We start from the raw sequence: 22,753 nt of genomic DNA on the forward strand, positions 1-22,753 counted from the left end.
CAGAGCATGCTGAAATATACAGAGAATGTAAATGTTAAAAAAAGAGAGAGACAGACGAGAAAGAAGAAAAAAGAAAAGAAAGAAGCTTCCAAAATTTTGTTTCATCTTTCTGTCTATACAATAGTTCAAATCTGGAGGCTGAATGCAAACATCTTACAGCTGGGATTTTCCTTCCAAATTAAACTAATATGATCTCCAAAGGAAAGAAATCCTATCTCACTTTTAGAGAGCTAAAATAAACACACAACATAAAAATTCTACTATTGCTATCTTTTATTAACCCAGCTTTACCTTGGGATCGACTTCTGTATTTCAGTATGCCACTTCCCAGAGTTGGACTCTGGTTGTTTCCTTTGGACACTTCTGCACAAGCTGGATCTTGACACTTCTCAGTTTCCATCACCTAAAAAAATTAAAAAAAAAAAAAAAAAAAAAAAAAGAATTAAAATTATCTACTTGTAAACCACAGAAGTTGATGGAATTCCTCTCATTTACACTAAGGGACAGAAAATTCCACTGCAGATCATCTTTTTTTTTTCCAAAACATGTCATTGTATTAAGCCAGCACACATTTCTGTAAGTAATTTCCAGCAATGCCTTTGGACATTAATGCAAATCTTACTGATGTGTACAGGTACAGCTCAGTACAGCCAGGGATCCTCTGCAGGGTACCACACTAATGACCCCAGAGCTCCTCCAGGATCCACGGCACTTTGTTCAGGTGCTTCTGCATGCATTTTAACAGAACTTAATGTAGCTTTTATTGCAGTTTCTTCAGCTCAGCAAGCTTCAGAGACATCATTTCTTTATAGAGAGAACCACTTTAAAAAAGCGTTATTTTATTTTTAGTGTCCAGAGCTTAACACCAATGCATAACGGATGAAAAGCTAATTTAACAGAAAGTTACGAAGATTATACAGCTAAGCACCTGAAAGCCTGAAAATGCTCAGCTTAAATATACACGTGGAATTGTAACCCTGCCACCCTGAGTAAATGCCCTGAGACAGGAGGACCCTGTTTACCTGCTGTGTTTGCCTCGACACAGGTGGCAATAAAAGGTGACAATGTATGGCAGCATGATCACATACACTCTGTGTCCTGCTCCCACACGGTCAGGCATGAGGAGAGCTGCCCATATGCAAACCCTTCAAAGACCCCCCCCAACCCACACACTGAGGAAGACCCTCATGACCTCCTTCTCCACTTGCTTCCAGTCACATTTTCCTAGATGCGCTGCTACACAGCAACTCTCAACACGCTCCCCATGCACACACTAATTCTTTTACATTTTTACCCCGTCATACACCAGAGCTTCATGGATCACACAAAGTTATGCTGGAATTTACCATACAAGTGAAAATACTCTTTATTAAGTAAGAACGCCTCCCTTGTAAAAAGGTATAAATCATTTGTACAAACACACAGAAATCACATAGCTGGCGTTTTTTAAATGCATGCAATATAATCAGTACTCAAGGGCAGTGTTAATGTTGTGGTGGAGCAACATTTGAAACATAGGGATGAAGAAAAACAGGAGGGATGCCTCACCAAAGCAGTCAGTTTTGTTAGGGTGCTGTTCAACTATCCTAACAGGCAGGGATGGGTCCAACATGACGTTTCTGGAGCTGAGCACAACCCAGCTTGGGTCTGGAGCTGTAGAGCTGTTTCGTTTCTGCAGTATGCATGGACCTCGGCAGTTACACCTGATGAGACCACACAACTCGCAGTCCAAAGCTGGACCACTTCCTCCAGCTCAGAGCATGGGGGAAAAAATGGGTTAGTTTACAGCAGTGTACAGGGAGATGCTGAAATCATCACTGCCACAGCCAATTTTCACCTCGAGTCTGGTTGCATGGATGACGCACTCAATACATCTTTGTGTTTCTACTACATAAGAGTTTGGGTTTGGTTTGGAAGTTTTTTACTTTTACTTCTTTTTGACTGTGCAAGAGAATCAAAGTACAGATGCATTCTGCAATTATAAACATTTCCATCTAGTGGGGTGAGAGAAACAGGAGACAATTGCCACTTACATTAAAACTGTGCACCCCATTCCTTCACCTCATTGCTGTGCAATCCTGGAGGCTGTGAGCCTACAGACAGCAAACCCCCAAGCCCCATATACAATCTGCAGAAGGGCGTGTGTGTGCAAACACCAATGCTAGGGACAGCCTCAAGGCATTCTCAGCAGCTTCCTGAAATTACATTTTATCCAAGTTGGCTTCCAGACTACAATAAGAAGTAAAAACATCTAAATTACCTATGTCTGTGTTTATTTCTTATTTTAGCAAAAATACTTTCTGACACTAATTATAAACATGTAGGGGAAGACACTCCAATGCTTGCAATGAAGTAGATACTCTTTTAAATTGTTGAGCTGGTCTAATAAACCACCAAGAGTTTTATCCTGTTCAGAAAACACTTAGAAATCCAATCCACAAAGCTTGTGAGAACTCTCCAAAGTCACGTGTCTGTAATCTTTGGCTCTCTTGTAACTTAGACAAGAAGGAAAACCCAGCTCCACCTTATCCTTCTGGCCACACGTGAACATATCGCTTTACTGTCTCGAGGCGGCTGCCCAGATTTAACCATGCCATTTTAATTTTCCTCACTTTCAAGGAAATGGAGCTTATTATGTCAGTTCTGTATGCCTCTTATTAAACTAAACCAATAAATCCTGCCCAATGTCATCCCGGCATTAAGGACAAGGGGAGCTTTAACACGCACAGTAGTTTGAAAGGAGATCTAAAAATAGAGCCCATTTTGCCAGTTCATTAAGCAGCTCTGGGATCAAGTGATGGTGACATCTCAATTGATTTCAAAGGAAACAGCACTATCACGGACATGCGGTCCTGGCACCACACCAGAACGAACAACTGCCCCCCAGAGTCCTCGCAGAGGCAAAGCTCCAGCATGACCAGGCCCTTAATTAGGCGAGATGAGGAGCACGATTATGAGAGTCTGCATTGTTTAACCGCAAACAGCTTGGCAATCGTCGCCGATCTACAAAAACAAGGCAGCACACAGGGGATGCCACAATTTAATAAGCAAATTGCTTTATTGCTGCCGTTGCAGAGCTCCTAAGCTGCTGCCTTTCCCATCAGCGAGCCCATCCGACTCCCCATGGCACAGCTTGCCAGCCTTCTCTGCTGAGGAGCACTAGCATCATATAGACAAGTTTAACCTGATAGCTTGGAAGCAAAACAGCAAGAATTAGACTGCGGCATGCCAAATACAGCCTTACCCGCACTGGCAAAGCAAGTCCACCAGCAAGTACACTGCTCTTCTTTAAAACAGTAACTTGAAAGAGGAATGGCCATGCCTCTGCACAAGCTCCTCACCTACTTCGTTCCTGACACAGCCAGGACAGTCTTTCCTTAAGCAGCACTACCCCAAACATATCTAATCCTGAAACATCCCAATGCCACTGCCTGTCAGGCAGCTGGAAGGATGAACCCAGTGAGACCCCGAGAGAAGCCAACACCAGACCCTTCAGACAAAGGTGCAAAACATCCAATGGTTCTGCCTGGTCCCTGCATAAAGTATTTCTTCCTAGTCCCTCGAAACTAGCTGATGCCTTAAAGGCTTTAACATTTCCAAAAGTTTGGGAGATTTTCTTCCAAGATTTATTATCATTCTAGTTGTCCCAGTTATTTGTGCTATTATTTATTGATTTATGGGGCACAGCATGCTTTAAGCCTTAAATGTATCTGTTAGGTAGAGAACTCCACAGGCCCATTTACCTTGCACAGAAACTAAAATATCTTTGCTTTCAAATTAGCTCTTTTCCAATTTAATTGAATCCATCTCCCAGATAAATTACAAATTGCAGCACTGTAATTTACCAGAATTAACACTGCAAATGATGCAGAGGACGTAGATTTTCTAATCTTGACCAGCACTCAGTTTTCCATGGCTTACTGCTCTGTTTCACGGTACGGTCCCTCAGCTGAACCATGGGTACTACAAGTCCAAACTAAACCCAGATTTAATCATGTTTGGTGCAAGTACAGGACTCCCCTCTTTCAAAGGGCATTGCATTGCTGCTCCCCTTTCTCATGGCACAAATGCAGAGATCCAAACGGAGCCAGGGATGGAGGAAAAGAGGAGGAATAAGGAATACCACCTCCATGTCAGCACTGATTCAGTGACTGAACTGGCAGGATAGAAACAGTTGGTGCCCCAGCTTCTCCCCCAGCGCAAAGCTGCCGGGGCAGGCAGCAGCTCTGCACACTGGCCAGGGCAGGCTCCAACACGGAGGCTTCAGGAGGGCTCAGATCTGGGCTATATTTAGCATGCCCGGTGAAACAGCACCGGCCACCTTCCCAGCAGATTGTCTGGGAATTACCCATGCCAGTACCACCCGGTGCAGTCTGTGCTTCCTCCTGACTGGGCAAAAGGGATGGGAACCTGAGGCCTCTATTACCTAATTATAAAGAAAGTGTTGAAAAACTCTGGGTTCATGTGCAGAAGGAGATCAGGAAATCTGATAAACACTCAAGAACTGGAGCTGCCCTATTTTCTGAATAGGTGGAAATGCCAAATAAACAAAACAAAAGACTTTAAAGTGGTCTTTAAGAATGCCTGGTTTATCACTCTACTAAATGCCTGCTTTCAAAAGTCACCCTAAACCTTCACTGTAATCCAGTAGTTGCTAGAAAGGGCATTACTGTCAGCTTTAGGTGGTACAAAACACCAATGGTTATTTTTATTGGTCCTTACCAAGTCTAGAGGGTAGTCTCACACAAACCTGCACATGAAACATAACCTGGCTCTCACCAGCACAAAGCCAGCAGCAATACCTGCCCACACACCCTCAGTAAACAGACTAGAAATGCATTATGGCAGAACTGAGTTGCTCTCATCTTCCAGAACGCTCTATTTATTTTGTACAAGACACTTCAAAACATGTTTGGTACGAGGAGCCCCAGAGTGGCGACCACAGCCCAGAGGTTGCTGGCAGGTTCTTGATGTTGCAGGAACCCAGATGTGCTGGCTCCAAAGACTCACTGGTGCAATGTTGTATTTATGGTCAGGGCTGCAGTTAAGCAAAGCAGATTTCATTTTCAGGTTTCCAAACAGCTGCTTAAATTAATAATAATGTTTTGAAGAGACAAAACTTTTAAAATATTCTTTTAAATAGGAAGAAATGCAGGGAATGGCTAATGCAGCTACGTTATCCAAGAGACAGATATCACAGACAACACAGGCCTTGGAAATTGTAAGACACTCCCAACTAAACAGTTCCCAACCCTTTTGGACCAGATTATTCTTCTTCTGTAATATATTATGATTTTCACTGGGAACAGCTTCTAAGCTAAAAGAAATCAAAGCATACATTTCTGAAATGGTGTACAAACAGATCACTGCTGTTTTCTTTCTTATGCTTTATCCTTTTTTCCCCTCAAACATCAAGAAGCATGACACGTTTACATGCAGTTTAGTCATTCCCCACGAGATGTCCCCATGTGCTGCAGAGAGGTCCCAGAAGATAGGTCCTTGTAAATGGAGGAGACAAACATGGAACTCAAGTTTTGTGAAAGCTGGTCCAGCTCCTCCATTTTCTTTAATAAATGCTCAGCTCATGGCTTAGCACAAATCCAGAGCCTATGCATCATGACAAACAATAAATTGCTCCTGCTTTTTTTTTTTTTTTTTTAAATGACAATCTTTTCACTCATGATGAGGGACAAAGCAACCAATAAACAGTCCTCAAAATAAACAACTCGTCTGAGAACGAAGCAAGACCAACCTAACACCGTCGTCAACCGACAGCTGCAGAGAGTGTTCCCATGACACAGCTGGTGGAGAGCTTTGGATTCAGCTCCAAAACCACATTTTATATCATCCTAAGTACAGGAGAGGATATGGAATATGTAAGTGTTAAGTGTCTTTCATACTTGAGTCAAGGATCTGAAGCCTCATACATTACAGAGGCCGCATTTATTCAAGCACAGCACATATCAAATGAGTTTTAACCAAGCCCAACCAAGACTGGACCATGTACACACTCAAGAATTTCCAGATAAACATACTGCAGATGTGATGATACAACATTCACACTAACTCTCAAATCCTACAGCCTTTATCAACCTTCTGTTAATGTATGTGAACTGCATGGCTGTGACAGCATCTCTCTTGTTCCAGTGCCATGAGGGTGTTATTTTTAGGTTGTTAAAGGCAGTTCATCTCCTTCAAAACTGGGCAGTTATCCAAACAGCTAAAGGAGAGACAGGCTGTACTGTATCTGTTCCTTTATAGGAAAAAACCCTCATTCACAAAAACAAAGACTATGTAGAACCTGTACTGTAGATAAACTTGTGTTTCTATTACTTTGCTGACTTGGCTTTCAAACATATCACATGGGAAGACCAAAACTGTAACTCTGGGCATTGTCTACATAGATATTTATGGACAAGCCAGAAAGGTTGTCTTCCACCAGCCCAAGCAACAGGAGATATTTCACAGTTTGTAGGCTGCACCATGTCTACAGGGAACCCTTCAGAGTACTGAACTACGGGTGAAAATTTCTCTGGGCTTGCCTTTAACCTGGAGGCAGTAGAAAGTTGCCCAGAAGAGCTGGGAGTCAGGCACAGGGAGGGATGCAACTGCTGCTAGGAAATTCCTCCTGACCTGAAGAACACATTCACATTAATGTCTCCTTGGCAGGTGAATTTTAGAATGTGTGAAAATCAGTAATTCAATGACACTGTCCCCCTGGGGGCCTTTCACCACTCTTCCTCCCCCCCAAACTCATGCGATGTGTGCCTACACCTTCCCCAAGCCCTTATCAGCACTGCACCACCACCGTCAGCCCATCACTTAATGTCCCCCGGCAATACGGTGAATTGCAATTGCTTATTTTAATGTGATACAGCTTCTGGAAACAACACAAGAAGAACAGCCACATTGGGCAAACAAGATTTGGTCCCCAAATATTTTGTCATTTTTTCTTGCTCAAATTCCTAACTTCATTTACTCTAAAACTTGCATTTAGAGTCACTGTAGGACCCAATGTGTCTGCTCAGATACAGCATGAGTGAAGGGCACTGCATGGGCACAGACCCATGCATATGCTGGATGAGGCTGTATCTCAAAGAGGTTGTGCTGCCAGACTTTCAACAAATACAACATTTAGAGCCCAGCAGCAGCTCCAAGCCATGCTAAGGTATGGCTAGACCCTGCCCTCACCCGCCCCTTCCAAGGGCAATCTGGCATGAGGCAGGATCTGCAAACACTGCTAGCCCTCACCATGAAGAGGAAAGGAGTTATTAAATCCTTCTTCAGGACAAGGGCTGGCCACAACTGAACCTCAACCCCGTCTCTTCATCTTTCTTCCCCCAGCCAAGTAAAGCATTTCACTGCAAAGCAGATTTCTGCCAGCAAAAGCTCTTCCTTGCCTTTTTCCAGCCACGCAGTGCTGTTTGAAGAGTGAGCTGTGTTTCACCAATCTCTTGCGAGACTACAGTGCCCTAATGGGAATGAACACTCAAGTCCTCCAAGTAATGAGGGTCCCTCCCTGCACTCTGCACACATTTAATTGTTGTTGAGTTATGCTTCCTGTTCCTTCTCAATGCTAATGCTTTCTCCGAAATTCTCTCCCAGTGTTTCCAGAAGAACTTTTGACCCGAAAGTGTTTTTAAACTTACGGCATTGTTATCCTCTTCCTTATTATGCTTGCCTGGCTACAGGTAATTACGTATGGATTCCCTGGTAAGACAGAAAGGCTTATGACAGAAAATAACTAAGCAGTCCTACAGCCCAGATAAAAAATAAAAATGTAGAGGGAGAGTGGTTAAACAAATGCATTTCTTCATATTCACAAAACAGGCTTATTCATCCAATTTCAGCTGTATGTCTTGCAAAAAACACAAGTGGGTTTTGACAACGATAAGGAAACCCGGTTCACACAAAAAACCTTTAACCTGAGATATCCTGTTTCTGTTACTTGTAGGAAAATCAAGACTTTGCTGGGTCATGGCTATCTCTGCACGCAAGGTGTCCACAGCTGATGTGAAGGTACACATCAAGCACTACAGGTCAATGTAAAATAAGTAAACATGAGCAAGAGGCACCTGCCACCCCACAGCAGAGGGTCACATAGCCAGGGATGATGCCAGAGACTGTGGTCCCAGGCCTTGCCTGCCTGGTGAGCTTGGGCATGGGGAGGCAAATCGTGTCCCTTCCCAGCTCTCCCACAACAGGTAGGGATAATGATGACCTCCTTTCCGATATAAGAAATTTCTCTTTTGTACAATTCTATTCTACGTGGAATAGACTTGGCTCAGGGTCCCTCCCCCAGCATCACAAGTGGCAGATACTCAGGGGAGAGCACAAAATTAAACACAGAGGAACAGTCCCCAGCCCACCCTCCCTGACTTCAGCAATTAGAGATCCAAACCTCCTGAGGCAGACACCCCCTTCTTCTATTTAGTAACTTTATGGAATTTCAAGCCATTAATATGAAGCTGGTCACTGAAGCTGAACACTTCGAAAATAAAGTATCTGGATTATAATACACTGAACAACACAGCACTACCAGAAACAAAAGCAAAAATTTTTGCAGCAACTAAGAATAGTACATGCCTCTGGGGATATAAAATGCCCCAAATTCATCAGACACTTTGCAAATTCTTGGCAGACTTGTTTTCTCTTTAGAGTTCATTTCCCAGGTTGCTCTGCCAGCCAGCAATACAGTGACAGATTCAATTTCAAGCAACAGAAATACTAGGAAAAGTGAATTAGAATTAAAAATATATCGTCAAAGGCAAATACTATCATATCATCCTATTTCACTTGAACATAAATAATGACATTTTAAAATAGCAATGTCAACTGCATAAGGCAAAATATGGATCTGGGGGGAAACTATAAAATCCCCAAAGTGCCTCAGGACAATTTAGCACAACACAATTCTGTGGCCCAATATTTTCTATCTGAAGTTAAGGAACATTTTGGCCAAACTAGCTCTGAAAGAAATGCACTTTAAGGATATTAATGTAATCTTTTTCCTGTTTGACTGCAGAATTTTTATTAAAGTTAGAACTTTAAGGGATGTTTCATGTTAAACAGGGCTTTACATAAGGATACTGTGTAAAAATAGACCTCCAATTAAACTGTATTATGAACGTTTCATTAATGAGATACAAGTGGACTTTCAAGTAAGACTTACAAGTGATGCTTCTCTTCAATTACAGTTTTCAAGTGACACTAAACTCTTCTGCTGCGTCCTAGGGAAGCTGACTGAGATTATATTTCCATGGCTGGAAATACTACAACAGAACTTAAGAGTTTCAAAGAACTGGCTCACAGGGAAAATTTTTAACATCGAGCTCATAGAAAAAAGATATTTTTTCAATTTTTTTTATTATTTTTTCACAGAATCAAGAGTAAGACAGGTTGGAAGGCACTTTCGAGGGTCCCTGGTCCAGCCCCCATCTCAAAGCAAGACAGCTTAGATAAGGTTCCTCAAGGCCTGGTCCAGCTGAGTTCTGAGTAACTATTAGGATGAAGATCTGAATATATACCTTAGTTCCAAATGATTATTTTTTCTGCCTAGTTCACCCTTTAAGAAATCAGGTGCTAAGGCATGAACAGCAAGTCCATTAGGTCTATAAATTATGGTTCTGAATACTCAGCACTGAACTATATTCACAGTGAAGTTAATTAAAGAAGACCTTAGTCAACCCTAAGAGCTTCTGCAAGTTTTTGTAGCATCTTTTGCACTTGCTCAAGAATTAGATATTCACTGTGCTGGATAGTAAAGCCTCAGCTGATGACAAATCACTCTGAATTACTTGTCATTACCTAACCACTCAGCACCTGACAGCATCCCTTTAAGTCCCTACAAAGCCTTGCACAGTAAACAACAAAATTCATTAACCTCTTGTCAGAGGTTAGAAACTTGTGGTGGGAAAGGTAACTCCTGGCCAGAGCTGGGTTGAGAATTGGTTTCAGATCTAAGAGGTCTGACACTTAAAACTGAGACCACAGTCTCAGATACCTAGTCAAGGTACCTTAAGTAGCACCCACCCTGGAAGTCTAAAACAATTACATTTGCACTAATTAAAAATGGTCCAGGTTAGTTCCTGTTTTAACCATCAGTCACATGCTGTCATCCCTTATCTACAGTATAAATATAATATAATATATATGAGAAAAAGCGTACACACGTGAGTATCATCAAGGGAGTGGGAGCAGCAAAGAACAGAAATTTTCAAAGCAATTTTGTAATAACCTGTATGACTACACACATACATTTTTTTTTAAAATAAAGTCATGTGATGCTTCATGTTCATACTGACCTTGAAATCAGTTTCTAAGCTTTGCTACGAAAAATCCCCCCCATCTTGTCCAGTGGAAAAAAGCCACATGAAGTTTATCTTCTCCATACATTTACCTTCCTACATCCTGCCTGGTGGCTCCACAGGATTTGCACAGCCCAGCTTAGCTCAGGCTGCCCTGATCTGATGAGGATGGATGGGGTTGGAGGTAGAGCTGAGGGGTCTACACTGTACAGACTGCTCACCCCAGGCTGCAGAGAGCCCCAACTGCACTCCTGAGTCTGAGACAGCAATTACCAGCAGAATACAAGGGCATCCTGTGCTTTGGATTAGAAGAAGGATTTCATGTACAGCTCAAGCAAAAAAATAAGAGGTCCTGAGAGTCACCAATAACTTATTACATCCCTCTGAATTACATCCCCTCCAACAAAAGAAAGTAACAGAAAAAAAATAAAATCTTGTTGCTATTCTTCCAGTGTCTTTATTGTTCTCAGATTTCTGTGATTCCCCCTCCATCCTCCAGCAACACATAATGAAAGCACAGAGCTATTGCCATCAGGGGTGAGTGTACCAGACAGGCAGACAGATCAAACTGGCTCTGAATTAGGCTACCACCACTACCAGTTGCAGTAGCACTGAGATGGATATTGGGGCAGGCTCCAAACTCAGGTCAATGTGAAGGGCTCTGGGCAGGTTTATGTGGCTGGGTCTTCAAGGTTGAACCAGGTGATCCTTGAGGTGCCTTCCAACCTGGCATTCTATGATTCACGGAGGCGTGCACCTCAGCTACCTCAAGCTTCCCCTAGCATTATGTTAATCTGGAAAGGAAACACCTGATAAAAAAAGCCATTGCTGAAAACCAGGCAGAGTGTTGCTGGAAAGTCAGGAGCAAACCAAGTGACAAATAACGCCTAGAGTGTGCTGAAAGAGTCACTGGAATGCTGGAGAGCTGCATCCCTAAGCCACACATAATTAAGTTTTGACAACATTGATTTTTATATTTAAGTGTTGCTGAGCCACAGCCTTATGAAAAATTACCAGAATTTGAAACATGATATATAGAAGAACTTAAAATATTTTGATAACTAAAAGTATGCTTAGGTGCCCACTCAAGTTAGCACACAAACACTACACTGTCATCAGTGTGCTAAGCATCCCCAATTTATTCGTTTTTTCCCTTCCTCCCCACAAAAACGCACCCTGGCACACAGAAGAGAAGACGGTACAGAAATAACAAAACTTGTCACAGTAAAGAGATGTGTGACAGTGAGGACTGTTAAAAGCATAGACTCAAAGTGAGAGGTAACAGGCAGGTATGAAGTGAACACCAGCATCAGCTAGACTAGAGCTCAAGACGCATTTCAAGGAGTAGTCTTTTACTCAGAAAAAGGAAAGTATAAGAATACATAATCAAAACAAATCACCAAACCAGTATCACATCTGAGCTGTCCAAAGGTTTAAGGGATTTATTATAATTGGTGCAGAAAAAAGGGAAAAAAAAGACAAGAGAAAATAAAAAAATATAAAAGCTTCAAGTGAATCCACCTGCTTTCCCCTGCTGGAAAACCAGTCTGCAAGCTCTTTAGAGTAGCAAACGTCATTTTATTCTTTGTCTGTGTAATACAACAGAGGCCCGGAACATCGATGAAGTTTCAGAGAGCTGCTACATTACAAATAAATAACAATAATCCACTTAATCTCTGCTTAATACAGCCCTGAAGGGAATGCAAGTGAGATTATCAACTGGCAGCATTTATTCAACAGAACTTCAGTTACAGTTCATAGCCAGAAATTCATATCCCTCCCTCCAAAAGTGTCTGTTGGCTTCAACAAAGCAAATAAAACTTGAAGACCTGGATCATAAACTGTTAAAGAAGTTTAGTTACAAAAGGAGGGGAAAGAAGAGCGTGTTACCGCGTGAGCACTGTGAGAGACTTTGCATCAGATCCAACAAAAGCAGAAGTGGGTGGAAAACAATCCAATGGCAGAGAGGAAAACAAAACCATGATTGCCACATAGCTTGAAGGACACGAGAGCTCCGGCTCCCTGTGCTGCTGCTTTGCTGCAGCGCAGTAGCAGAGATGGCAGATGTTGTGGTAGATGCCATCCCCATTTCAGCTTGTCACCCACGTCCCATGCAAAGAAGGACTGGGTGGGATTGCCCCATCCCAGGGACCTGCTCCATGTCAGGCTGTAGGAGAATGTGACAGATGCAAATGGGCGTCAAGGGAGAGAGTAAAAACGTCACACCAAAGCCACACTTACAGCAACCAGTTTTTCAGGAGACACATTCACTCCTTTCACATCTTCTTCTTCTGGCTCTTCGTTTTCCTTATTGTCAGTGAAAGAGAGAGAGTCTTGGACTGAGCAAGTGCTAAGCAAGTCTGGCAAACTGGTAGATGGGTACTTCAGAATATCCCCTTCAGCAGATTCCTACCCGAGAGACAACAAAATATGTTACATTGTGTGCAGAAAACCACCAAAGTCATGGTGTAACTGCTCCATTTCAGCTGTCCAGTGAGAGCTCTCTGGTAATCCTCCCCTCATTACACACTTCCATGGGCTCAGATTTTAATGGTCCAGTTATAAAAAGCAAACCTGGTTTTAAAGTGCATATATAGTAAACACAGGCCAATATATGTCTAAAACATTTAAATTTCATAAAGGAGAATTTAAAATAAATGCTTCCCCAGCAGCCTGCTCCTCCCCATGCTGGGTTTATTAAATGTCACTGTGAGCAGACTCAAGAGTTTATAAACCTCATTATTCATTTCATTGCATCCCAAATCACGTGCTGTGCCCCTGCTTCTTCCCTGCGGATGTTCCCTTCACACGTTTATCTATCTACACACAGAAGAATAATACACCAACTGCTCTACGTAGGAGAACAAAATTAAAACTGACCCACTGATCCTCTACCAACTCAGTTCTGATGCTTCAGGATCTGTTTCCAGTCTTTGGCACCTTTTCCGGGTGGCAAACATGTGCATCAGCCGAAAGCAGTGGCCAGACAGACTCTCATTTTATTGCTTTCAGAACAAATCCTGTGTTCAAGAGTGCTCACCAGGCCAAATTGCAAGGTTGCTTTCCCATACCAACAAATAACACCCAGAGGGAGCTGCTGGGGAACACTTCACCTATTTACACCTTTTCTGACACTGCCTGAAACACGGTCCAGGCTGGATTCCCCACCGCTTGCTTTTCCAAGTCTTCCTCCCAGGGACATGAAAACTGTCCAAGTGCACAGAGCATGGGCCAAATAGACTCACAGCCTGATCAGGAACGTGAAGTTTTATGCTGTAAGCTTATTCACAATGATTATTTTGATGCAGTCATCGCATGAACAAGCAAATAATTTTAAGGAAAAATTTATGCAGTCTACTGCCTTGTGTTTTGGCAGAGTCCAACTGTCTAAAGGAAATACAAAACATACTGACTTCTGGACAAAGTGTGTTGCTTCTAAATAAACACTAGTGGGGTTAATATCAGGCTGTGAGCCTACAGAAGGTCTTCAGTGAACTTCACTGTCTAACTGAAACGTTAGAGAAGTTATAGGCTCTTCACTTTGAATGTGGGGAGACAGAGCCTATCTTTGAAAAACACGAGCATAAAGCATCCCAGGAAGCCGTAAGAGCATCCAGACATTAAATCTGTAGAAACCCGCATCAGGTTGGCTGAGGCAACCTGAAGATGAAACTAAGAAGAATTTTAAAAATACTGACACAGTGGCTTACTGACACTTCATGCTACACCTGGAAATGCAGGTTTATGAGCAGTCCCTTTGGTCCAAGATGTTCCTGGCACCACCCCAAAGGCCCTGATGCCCTCCCACTGCAGCCGGGTCTTTCTCTGAGACCCCAGGTTCTTTCGGGAGCTGGTCAGCTGCCCACCAAATGCCTGCGTCACCCAAGAGGGGAAGCAACAGGCTGTGGTCCAGGGAGGAGATCAAATTGGGGTGGGCAGGATTTTCTTAAACAAAGGACAAAGTATTGTGTAATATGTCCTCAACCTCTTCAGCGATGAAAGCAGAATGAAGACTCCAACTGATAAATGAGTTCTACTCATTTCCCTGAAATTTCATGCTGTTTTATCTGCAAGAGCTCCACTCCAAGCTATTAACAAGGACAAAATAAGGAACTCAAGCCAAGAGATCATCATCAAGAGACCTCAGGCACACGGATAGGACAAAAGATGAGAGCTACAGAGGCTACACAGGCAGGAAGCAGAAGAGGCTGAGAGCAGCCTGCTTTATGTAGCATATATTTTAAGAAAATTATTTTGGCTAAAACTTAAGTAATGTCTGCATGAATAAATAGAGACTCATTTGCACACTTAACGACAGCGACAATACAAGCAAATCATTAAGTTGGTCTATACCCTGCTGATTTGCCACAGATTTATGGCAGCTACCGATGCGTTTCCCGTAGCTGTACATTAAATTTAGGGGAGCAAATGTGCCCATGTGATTCCCTATCAAAAAATATGCCCTCTCAACGGAGGACTCGCGCAAACTTCTGGATGTACATTCAGGAGATCACCAAGGAGAGGACTGTACCTTGCTAGCGACCACCAGCTGCACGAGGCCAGCGGCTGAGCGAAGGAGAGCCACGGCGTCCTGGTGGGAGAGCCCAACCAGCGACTGCCCGTTGATCATGAGGAGCTCGTCGCCCGCTGTCAGCCTGCCGTCCCTGCGGAAACAGAGCAGGAACACGGAGCTGCAGGGATGTCCTTCCCCGGTGCCGGGCTCTGGTGGCACGCGGTGGGACAGGGAGGCACGGACAACAAGCGATCTGTCTGACGCTGAGCTTGCATCGATCAGCACGGTGTTATTTGTCAGAAGAAGTGGCTCGGAAAGGTGGCCCCAGGAAATCATTGTTATAACCAGAGCCATTTCACCATCTTTGCAGGGCCAAGACCCCCTCAAACCTTCACCGTGCCCCACCAAAGATGGTCAGGGAGCAGCAGTGAACCCCATCTGCCCCCCATGCTGTCAGTGAGCACCCTGGGTTGCACAACCCACACTCACCCACTGCCGATCACATGGGGAAGGCCCATCTTCCAAAAGGGGATTTGGGGACAAAGCCCCTCAAACCATCAAGCTCCTTGGCTAACACTCCATCACTAATCAAGTGTTTGATCTGTCTATAGTTTGGACTAAACATGCTGCGAAAAGCTTCAGTGACCAATCGCAAAAGTAGGTTTCTAAACTAAAAGCACTGTATCCTCACCCTCACACAACTGGAGGTCAACGCCCCCACACTTGTCTCATGAGTCTGGCTAACAGCAATGGACATGGACGCTCTATCACACCCACTCCCATGAAGGCACCGCCGTTACCTCACCTGTGTGCAGAGCCGCCTTCCTCCACGTGGGTGACGATGATGCTGTGAGGGGACCGCTTCGACCCTCTGCCTCCCGTTATCTGGATTCCCAGCCCGTCCATCCCCTTCAGGATGTGCATCTTCCATATGCGGCAACCTTCTCGCTGGGAGAAAACGTGCAGAGAGTCCTTGAATTTGGATTTGGACAGTGGGAGAAGGCTGGGAGGGTACAGGAGGGAGCTATTTAGCACCTTGCTGCCCATCACCACACATCCGTATAGCTCAAGGTATACGGGTGCTTTTGCTGAGCTTTGCTGTGTTAGCTGTGGTCCAAGCGAAGGAGGCAGAAAGGAGGAGGCAGCACAGAGCAGGGTCAGCACGTAGAGGCTTCCTTGCAGGGCTGTTTGCAGCTTTCCTGAGCCATGCAGAGGTGCTGCTCTCAATGCCCCGATCCTTCCCGAAGCAACCAGCAGCCTCAAACCCCTTTGCCAGAACTCAGTGATGAGCTGTGCAGGGCTGCAGAGGAGCAAGACGTTGTTCAAGGGGGACCTTAAACACTGGGTAGTGCAACTGTTATTGCAGCAGGGACCAGACTGGCATCACGCAAAAGCATTTCCCTCTCCGGAGGGGTTTGCAGGATTTGAGACATAGGAAAGAAATTACCAGCTTCAAATTATCAGCTGCCAATCAAATATTTCTTATTGGACAGCTGTTGTACAGGCTGTAAATAACAAATTCACCCACAGCAGAGAATAACTTTTCAGTAAAAGCAAGGTAATAAGCTATGTTTAGGACACCTTTATTGTTATTTTTTTAAATTTTTATAAATAATTATCCCAGAAGTGCTTCACAAACTCGAGAGCAATATGAAATGCAAAACAAAAACTAGTTCCCATGGCAGGACTGTGCACAAGGAAACAGGAGTGGCAGATATCAGCAGAGCAAAAGAAGAAAGAGAGAAACAAGCAAGCAAGCAAGACATGGAAGGTGACTGCCAGGACTCTCTCAGAGAGGGGAAGAACCAGGATAACACAATTATGAGAAACCCTAGGAAGTTTTCAAGCTTGCAAGACAGCAAAATGCACAATTTGGAGGCAATTTTTAGGCCATGTGTTGTAGTCACCGGGCACCAGGTCAGCTATTTCTGACTGGGTCTGTTCTGCACACAAGTAACGTTCTCACAGTACACAAACGCCCAAGTAGCAAAGATGATTAAAATTTCATGCCAAACTGTGAAGAGCATGTACAAATTGCTGCTTATTTCTGAGAAGGGGAACTGCTAAATATATCAGCAAACCCAAGGGTTGTGACAGCAACCTGCAGATTTTAGGCCAACGTTGTTTATCAGAGCCTTTAAGTGAAGAAAATGTGCTTTTTTTACCTGTTCACTCAAGCTCTATGCTGCAACTTTTAAATGTAATATAAGACGGGTTTTTCAGATACAGGAACAAAGAGGTCAGTATCTATACCAATATTTTGAGAGCAAAGTGAAAAATAATAGCGATAATGTTACATAGCCCCTAGACCACAGCTAGGAGAAACAGGAAAAACAAACCAGGTGTCTTAAGAGGTAACTCCAAATTTTGAGCCTGAAAACATATACACCTGTGGGTAATTTGTTAACTTGAAAGTCATGCACATGGGCAATATCCCAACAGGTTTAACTGGGATCCTCAATGCACCGATAAAAGCTCAGTCTGCTGAATAACAGGACATGTCAGGACAGAGAATCCTTTGAGATAAATTAGAGTGATACATGAGACGTCGTGTTAAATGCAGGGCCAAGAGTCAACTATATTTATCTACTTAAAAAACAGAACTGAGCTACAGCATGAAAATGCTCCAGAGACGTTTTATTGCTATGAAGTACCTTGCACCCATAAGGAAAACAGTATAACAGAGAAATACAATCTCTCTGCCTCCCCCAACCAAGCCCAGGCTGAAACAATGATCATCTATTCTCCTCACAAGATGCCACTCAGTGTCCCATTGTTAAAGCCAGTTTGAAAGCAGACCCTCCAATAAAGTTTAACAATGCAGTCATAAAATTGCGTTTAATGATTTGCAAAAGCTTTTTGGAATCTGAGTTATGCAAAGGCCTATGGCATGCAGTGCCTAGCTTGCATTCCTCAGCACTCTTTACCATCACATATCTTATTAAAAAAAAAAAATCCCAAATTTATTCTTAATTGACCCACTCTCAAATACTCATTTCCATAGCAAAACACTTAATAGAAGCAAATGACAAGACTCCGCTGCTCTTAATGCAAGCACCATCTTATTCCCCTTGAACTCCCACTGAAATCAAAAGCACTTGCAAAGTAAAGCATTACTCAGTCTGAACACGGACAGCAGAATGCAGCCACAATAAAGACAACGAAACCATTTGGCACATACCCAAACACATATTTCTTTCACTCATTTTCAAATGACATGGTCACCATCTCCTGTGTAAGAAAAGGCTGTCCCTGGAGTCCTCACCAGTCAGCTGCATGCATTTCACTAGGAATAAACAATTCAGCGCCGACTGGAAATCAGATCTCCTCACTGTTCTTTCCCTCTTCTTCATAAAACATTCATAGCTCTTCATTTAACCACGTGCTACAAAGCAAACGCCCCCCACCAATACACACATACCTCCAAGGTACATCACTCCAAGATTTTGAAAGCTAAGTATTAAAAAGCAAATTGCTAGCCTTTGCTCGAGGCCTCCTGGAGAAAAGGGGTGTTCAGCAGAACTCCCTTCACCTCCCCATGAAGCAGCTATCTCTTTTGCACAGAGCTGCATGGGATACTTCACAGCCAGCTAGGAAATACTGCTGCTTTGAATGTGCATCTTATGTGACGCCATCACGGGGAAGACCTAATAGTAAAGCTCTGTGACAATTCCAAGGATTTGTAAATGCATTTAAATTTTACTTAAAACCAGGTTTTTTGTGTTATTGGAGATTCCCAGGTTCAAAAACACAAAGCCTAAATGCTTTTTTTAAAAAAGAAAAAGAAAAAAACCCAGGGTGTTGCATGTCTTTAATTTTAAACATTTTTAAAGAATTGTATTTGCAAGCTTTCCTCCATTAAAAAAAAAAAAAAAAAAAAAAAAAAAAGACTATAAGCTCACTTAGTCTTTAAGTGAAAGATAGGATTCTGGTATATTCACTCCACTCCAGAGACTTATAATACCCAAGGGAAACTCCTAGTTAGCACATCTGACTTCACTGTCCTTGGAGCCTACATAATCCCTGCCCAGAGGAGGGTAAGTTTAACAGCAGACTGGTATCCTCCAATGGTCTACACAATTCTGGTTGCTGCTTGGCCAATGTCAGTTTTAAATTCCTATTAACATTTGATCTTTTCCATCCTCTCAGAATAATTCTCATATCTTCATTTATAAATGACTCTGAATAACCCCCCCAGCTTCATTCACAAATGACACAATAAATCTGCACATGCACACCCACAATTCTCAGTGCAAAAGCATTTCATGCCCAAAGCACAGAGGTGTGCTAACACCAGTCCAGCTAGGTATCTCAAACTCCAGACACCCCCAGCAAGGACAGAGAGGGAAGCACTACCAGCTCCTGTCGCAGCCAGGGACTAGGCGATACTCAGATCTGGTCACTCTTAAGAATAAGGAGACCAACCTATATATATTACTTAACCAAAGGCAGGTCACAATAACAAAGCTCAGCACTTGAGAACCTAAGTGGAAAGGGCTCACTAAATAACATCAGCTGAATACCTGCATACGGCAATCCAGAAAATTTCACGCAATTCACCTCAGATTCGGACAAGACGGACACTCAGAAAGATATCCATGCTTGTTTTGAGAGTGTCAAAGGAATAAAAGGCCAGAATTTCCCTTTAGAGATTTGTTCACTGTCTCCTGGGAACAAATGTTAACTCTGCTCAGATCCACCCCACAGACTTTGCTTATAAACCGAGAGCAGTAGCAGACCTGCCTACACAGATGGACTGTGGATTCCTCTCGACAGAAGGTTTTCATGGACCAACATTCATCAAAGATGGTCTCAGAGGAAGAGATGAGACTGGGTCATCTCTTGAAGTACCTTCCAGACTCACATTGGTATTTTTACTTCCTGCACATAGAAAGTAGAAACACAAATGGTCAAGTCAGGCTGCAATTGGGTTAATGGCTAATTTTTGTTCTCTGCAGTTACATCACTCTTCGGTGACTCAACTTTCCTCCTAACTTGGCTCTTTCAAGCAGGCAGCCCTTTGGACCAGATTTTTCCACTTGAAGCTGATTGACTTCAAAGTGCCTAAGCTACAAATAATTAAAATGTTTTTAAAGACAGTATGAATATTCTACTTGGATTAATCGCAGCAAAAAAAAATAGGTCATCTTATGTAACAGACCGCAAGTGAGAATAGAGAATACAGCTGGCAGCTTCGAGTGGGTCCCCGCAGGCCATCTTTCTCCGCCATGAAGCCATTGTACATCAGGCAGCCTCTGTTCAGAGCAAGCCTACATCTGGAATAAACTAGCGTGCTACAGATCAGAAAGAAAGCACGCTGCCAGCACGACGTGGGGAAGCTCGCCTTCTGCCTGCTCCAAGTGCATACCATCAAACGCTTGATTTCATAAGCACATCATTAATAAAACAAAAAGGACCGTTTTTCCTCTGAGTGTTGAGGAAAATAAATAAATAAATAAAAGACATCGGAGCTGTTCTTCCCCCCCTTTCTTTCCCCAGCTAATTGCAGGGGAGTTTAAAGGGGTTTGACTGATTTTGACTGTGCTGTGTTCAAGAAGCTACAAATCTAGATATACAAAGGAAAAATTGCTTTGAAATCTCGTATTAAAGAAAAGCTTGGCAGGAGCAAGGTGTAAACAAATGGAAAACAGAAACGCAGTAAGTAGTTAAAAAGCCATGCTGTAAAATAGAAAATGTAAAATAGTTGTCTACAAAAAACCACTTTCTGTCACAGCAGCAATTCAGCAGAACCTGGTGAAAATATGTAACAATTTTAAAATAAAAGAGAGATAAGCCCTGATGAGAATACCAATAACCAGGGAAGGTCTGAATACGTACACTAACTGCCATGGGCCCTAACATAGCCCTCAGGATGTCTCCTTCCTTCTGCATTTCAACGCGGATTTTTACTGTCTATCTGCAGGGACTGGTTCCCACTTACAAGCTTCAGAAGTTTTCCCCATAGGAGGAGCAGAAGCAAACAGCAAGCTCTTCCTCGTCGGCCACAAGGCTGCTTTGGAAATGTGACACTTAATAGAAAGTTTTAAGTTCCATGCATTAAAAAAAAAATTACTTCAATAGGCTTCAGAGGAGCTGGCAACCAAAGTGCTGATCTCACACAGCTGAAAACCAGCTTAAAACCAGCACAAAATCTCCCAAACAGAAATGCACCACGTTCAGATCAGCATATAAGCAATTGCCTTCAAGCAATGACCAGTGCAACGTCCTCCTCTATGGAGAAAGGGAGTATACTGGGACAGCCATACCAGCACACCACTCCCCAGCACCCTTCACTGATGTGGGATAAATTAAAAGCACTGCTCCCAGCTGCCTGCCCCACCTTGGGTCAAATCATGCCTCCTCCCACTATCCCCACTCCCCAGCAGGTGGGTGGGAGAGATGGATCAGTAGTTGGGGAATTAACTTGCATGATCACATACCAGGTGAGTAGCTCGAGCACGTCAGTCTCAAGATAGAGTCAAAAGCCATCACTCTTCACATCACAGATATTAGTGTGAATGACTCAGTACCAGAAAATCATGCCAAAATCTGATTTTTGCAGATTCTTAACAAAGTAATTATTTCATTAGTGGATAATGAGTATATTTTTCATCTGATCTTAACCAGGTTATTTTTTAAGACTGATCTGACAGCAGGACTCCTGCTTTCATCTGCTACCTTGGGTTTTGTTTTCATTGTTGTACAAGCAAGCTAAACAACTCAGAGAAAAATCAAAAGCAGAGGAAAAAAAAAAATCTAAATTCCTTTATCAGTAAATTACTCCAAGACAGGAGTTCTTTGTCTAGTCCTACTGCCTATGAAAGCTTCTTAGCACTGAGCCACTGAAGCCTTTGGCTTCTACCTCTGGATGATGCAAGATGCAGTGGGTGCCTCCTACATCACTTGAAAGAAGGGAAAAAAACCCAAAACCAAAGTAGCCCTTAATATGAATTACACAGTGTTGACCATGTGAACTTTCCATGTCCTCAAAATAAGTAGGAGCCAGCAGCACAGACACAACTGAAATTGCATTCAAGTGTCCATTGCTGATCTAACAAGTCCCCTTGTTTGGGCAAACGGCCGCCAGACACTTGGCATCATTTCACTGAACTGCAAGTACTTTCCCCATGGAAAGAGAAGCGTCCTAGGTGATAAAGCCTGGGGAACACTCAAAAGCAAACCATACCCTCCCCCAAACACAAACACATAATTAAAATATACAAAACAGGCATCACAGCAGAGTGGATGAAAATTCTGCAACTCAAAGCAGACCCCCAGGGATCAATCTCCCGAGACAGACTGCTTGTTGACATCATTTCCTTGGCAAGTGCTTTAAACATTTTATCAGCCATTGCAAGCACCTGAACTACATCATCACCCCTTACAAAAATCTGCTGGAGTCATTTGTCATCCAGAGCCATCACCATCTGGATTGCACCTCCTCGGTCTGCTCCTTTCTTGCTGTCAACTGAAGCTTTATTGCAAGATCAGTCACGAGATTTCTCAGCTATCCCTGATCCTGGGGGATTCAGCCCCACAATTGCTCATGGAATGCTCAGGCTTTTAAGGGTTATAAGGTATTTGCATTCCCTCCAGTACATTGCCCAGTCTCATTCTCTTGCTGGGCTATTGGGAACAGTTGGTTGGTTAGTTTGAAATTTCTCAGAAAACACCCTTGCTACCTGCAGCAGATTAAAGCCCACTGTAGAGCAAGTCACCGTGCTCCCACGTCAGCTAAAGAGGGGTCTCTTGTGGGGTCTGGTATTACATCTGTCAGCATCAGGAATTCTTTGGGTTTGCTCAGTAGTTTTAACACCCTGCCTCAAAAATTAAGTGTATGTAGCTTTAAAATCCCAACACCTGAAATATTACAGCACCTAAGTAAACACCATGCTATTTTTAGGCAGGTCCACTTGGTTTCAAACATTTGCAC

At 43.1% G+C, this 22,753-nt stretch overlaps 1 protein-coding gene across 7 annotated transcripts in view; it reads right to left on the bottom strand.

Moving 5' to 3' along the window:
* The window catches only part of PDZD2 (PDZ domain containing 2), a 202,687-nt gene that overhangs the window by 39,334 nt on the left and 140,600 nt on the right, over positions 1 to 22,753 (bottom strand). For 6 of the 7 annotated variants that reach the window (XM_042804484.1, XM_042804485.1, XM_042804483.1 and 3 more), the window contains 4 exons: positions 15,626 to 15,768; positions 14,839 to 14,971; positions 12,549 to 12,716; positions 292 to 403 (listed from right to left, as the gene is read on the bottom strand). In XM_042804484.1, coding sequence (XP_042660418.1) covers positions 292 to 403; positions 12,549 to 12,716; positions 14,839 to 14,971; positions 15,626 to 15,768 — 556 coding nt within the window. The remainder of the gene's footprint in view (positions 1 to 291; positions 404 to 12,548; positions 12,717 to 14,838; positions 14,972 to 15,625; positions 15,769 to 22,753) is intronic. The other variant, XM_042804486.1, reaches the window with a different exon arrangement.

The sequence above is a fragment of the Tyto alba genome, unplaced genomic scaffold (genome assembly GCF_018691265.1).
Source record: "Tyto alba isolate M040663 unplaced genomic scaffold, T.alba_DEE_v4.0 Super-Scaffold_42, whole genome shotgun sequence".
Taxonomy (NCBI): domain Eukaryota; kingdom Metazoa; phylum Chordata; class Aves; order Strigiformes; family Tytonidae; genus Tyto; species Tyto alba.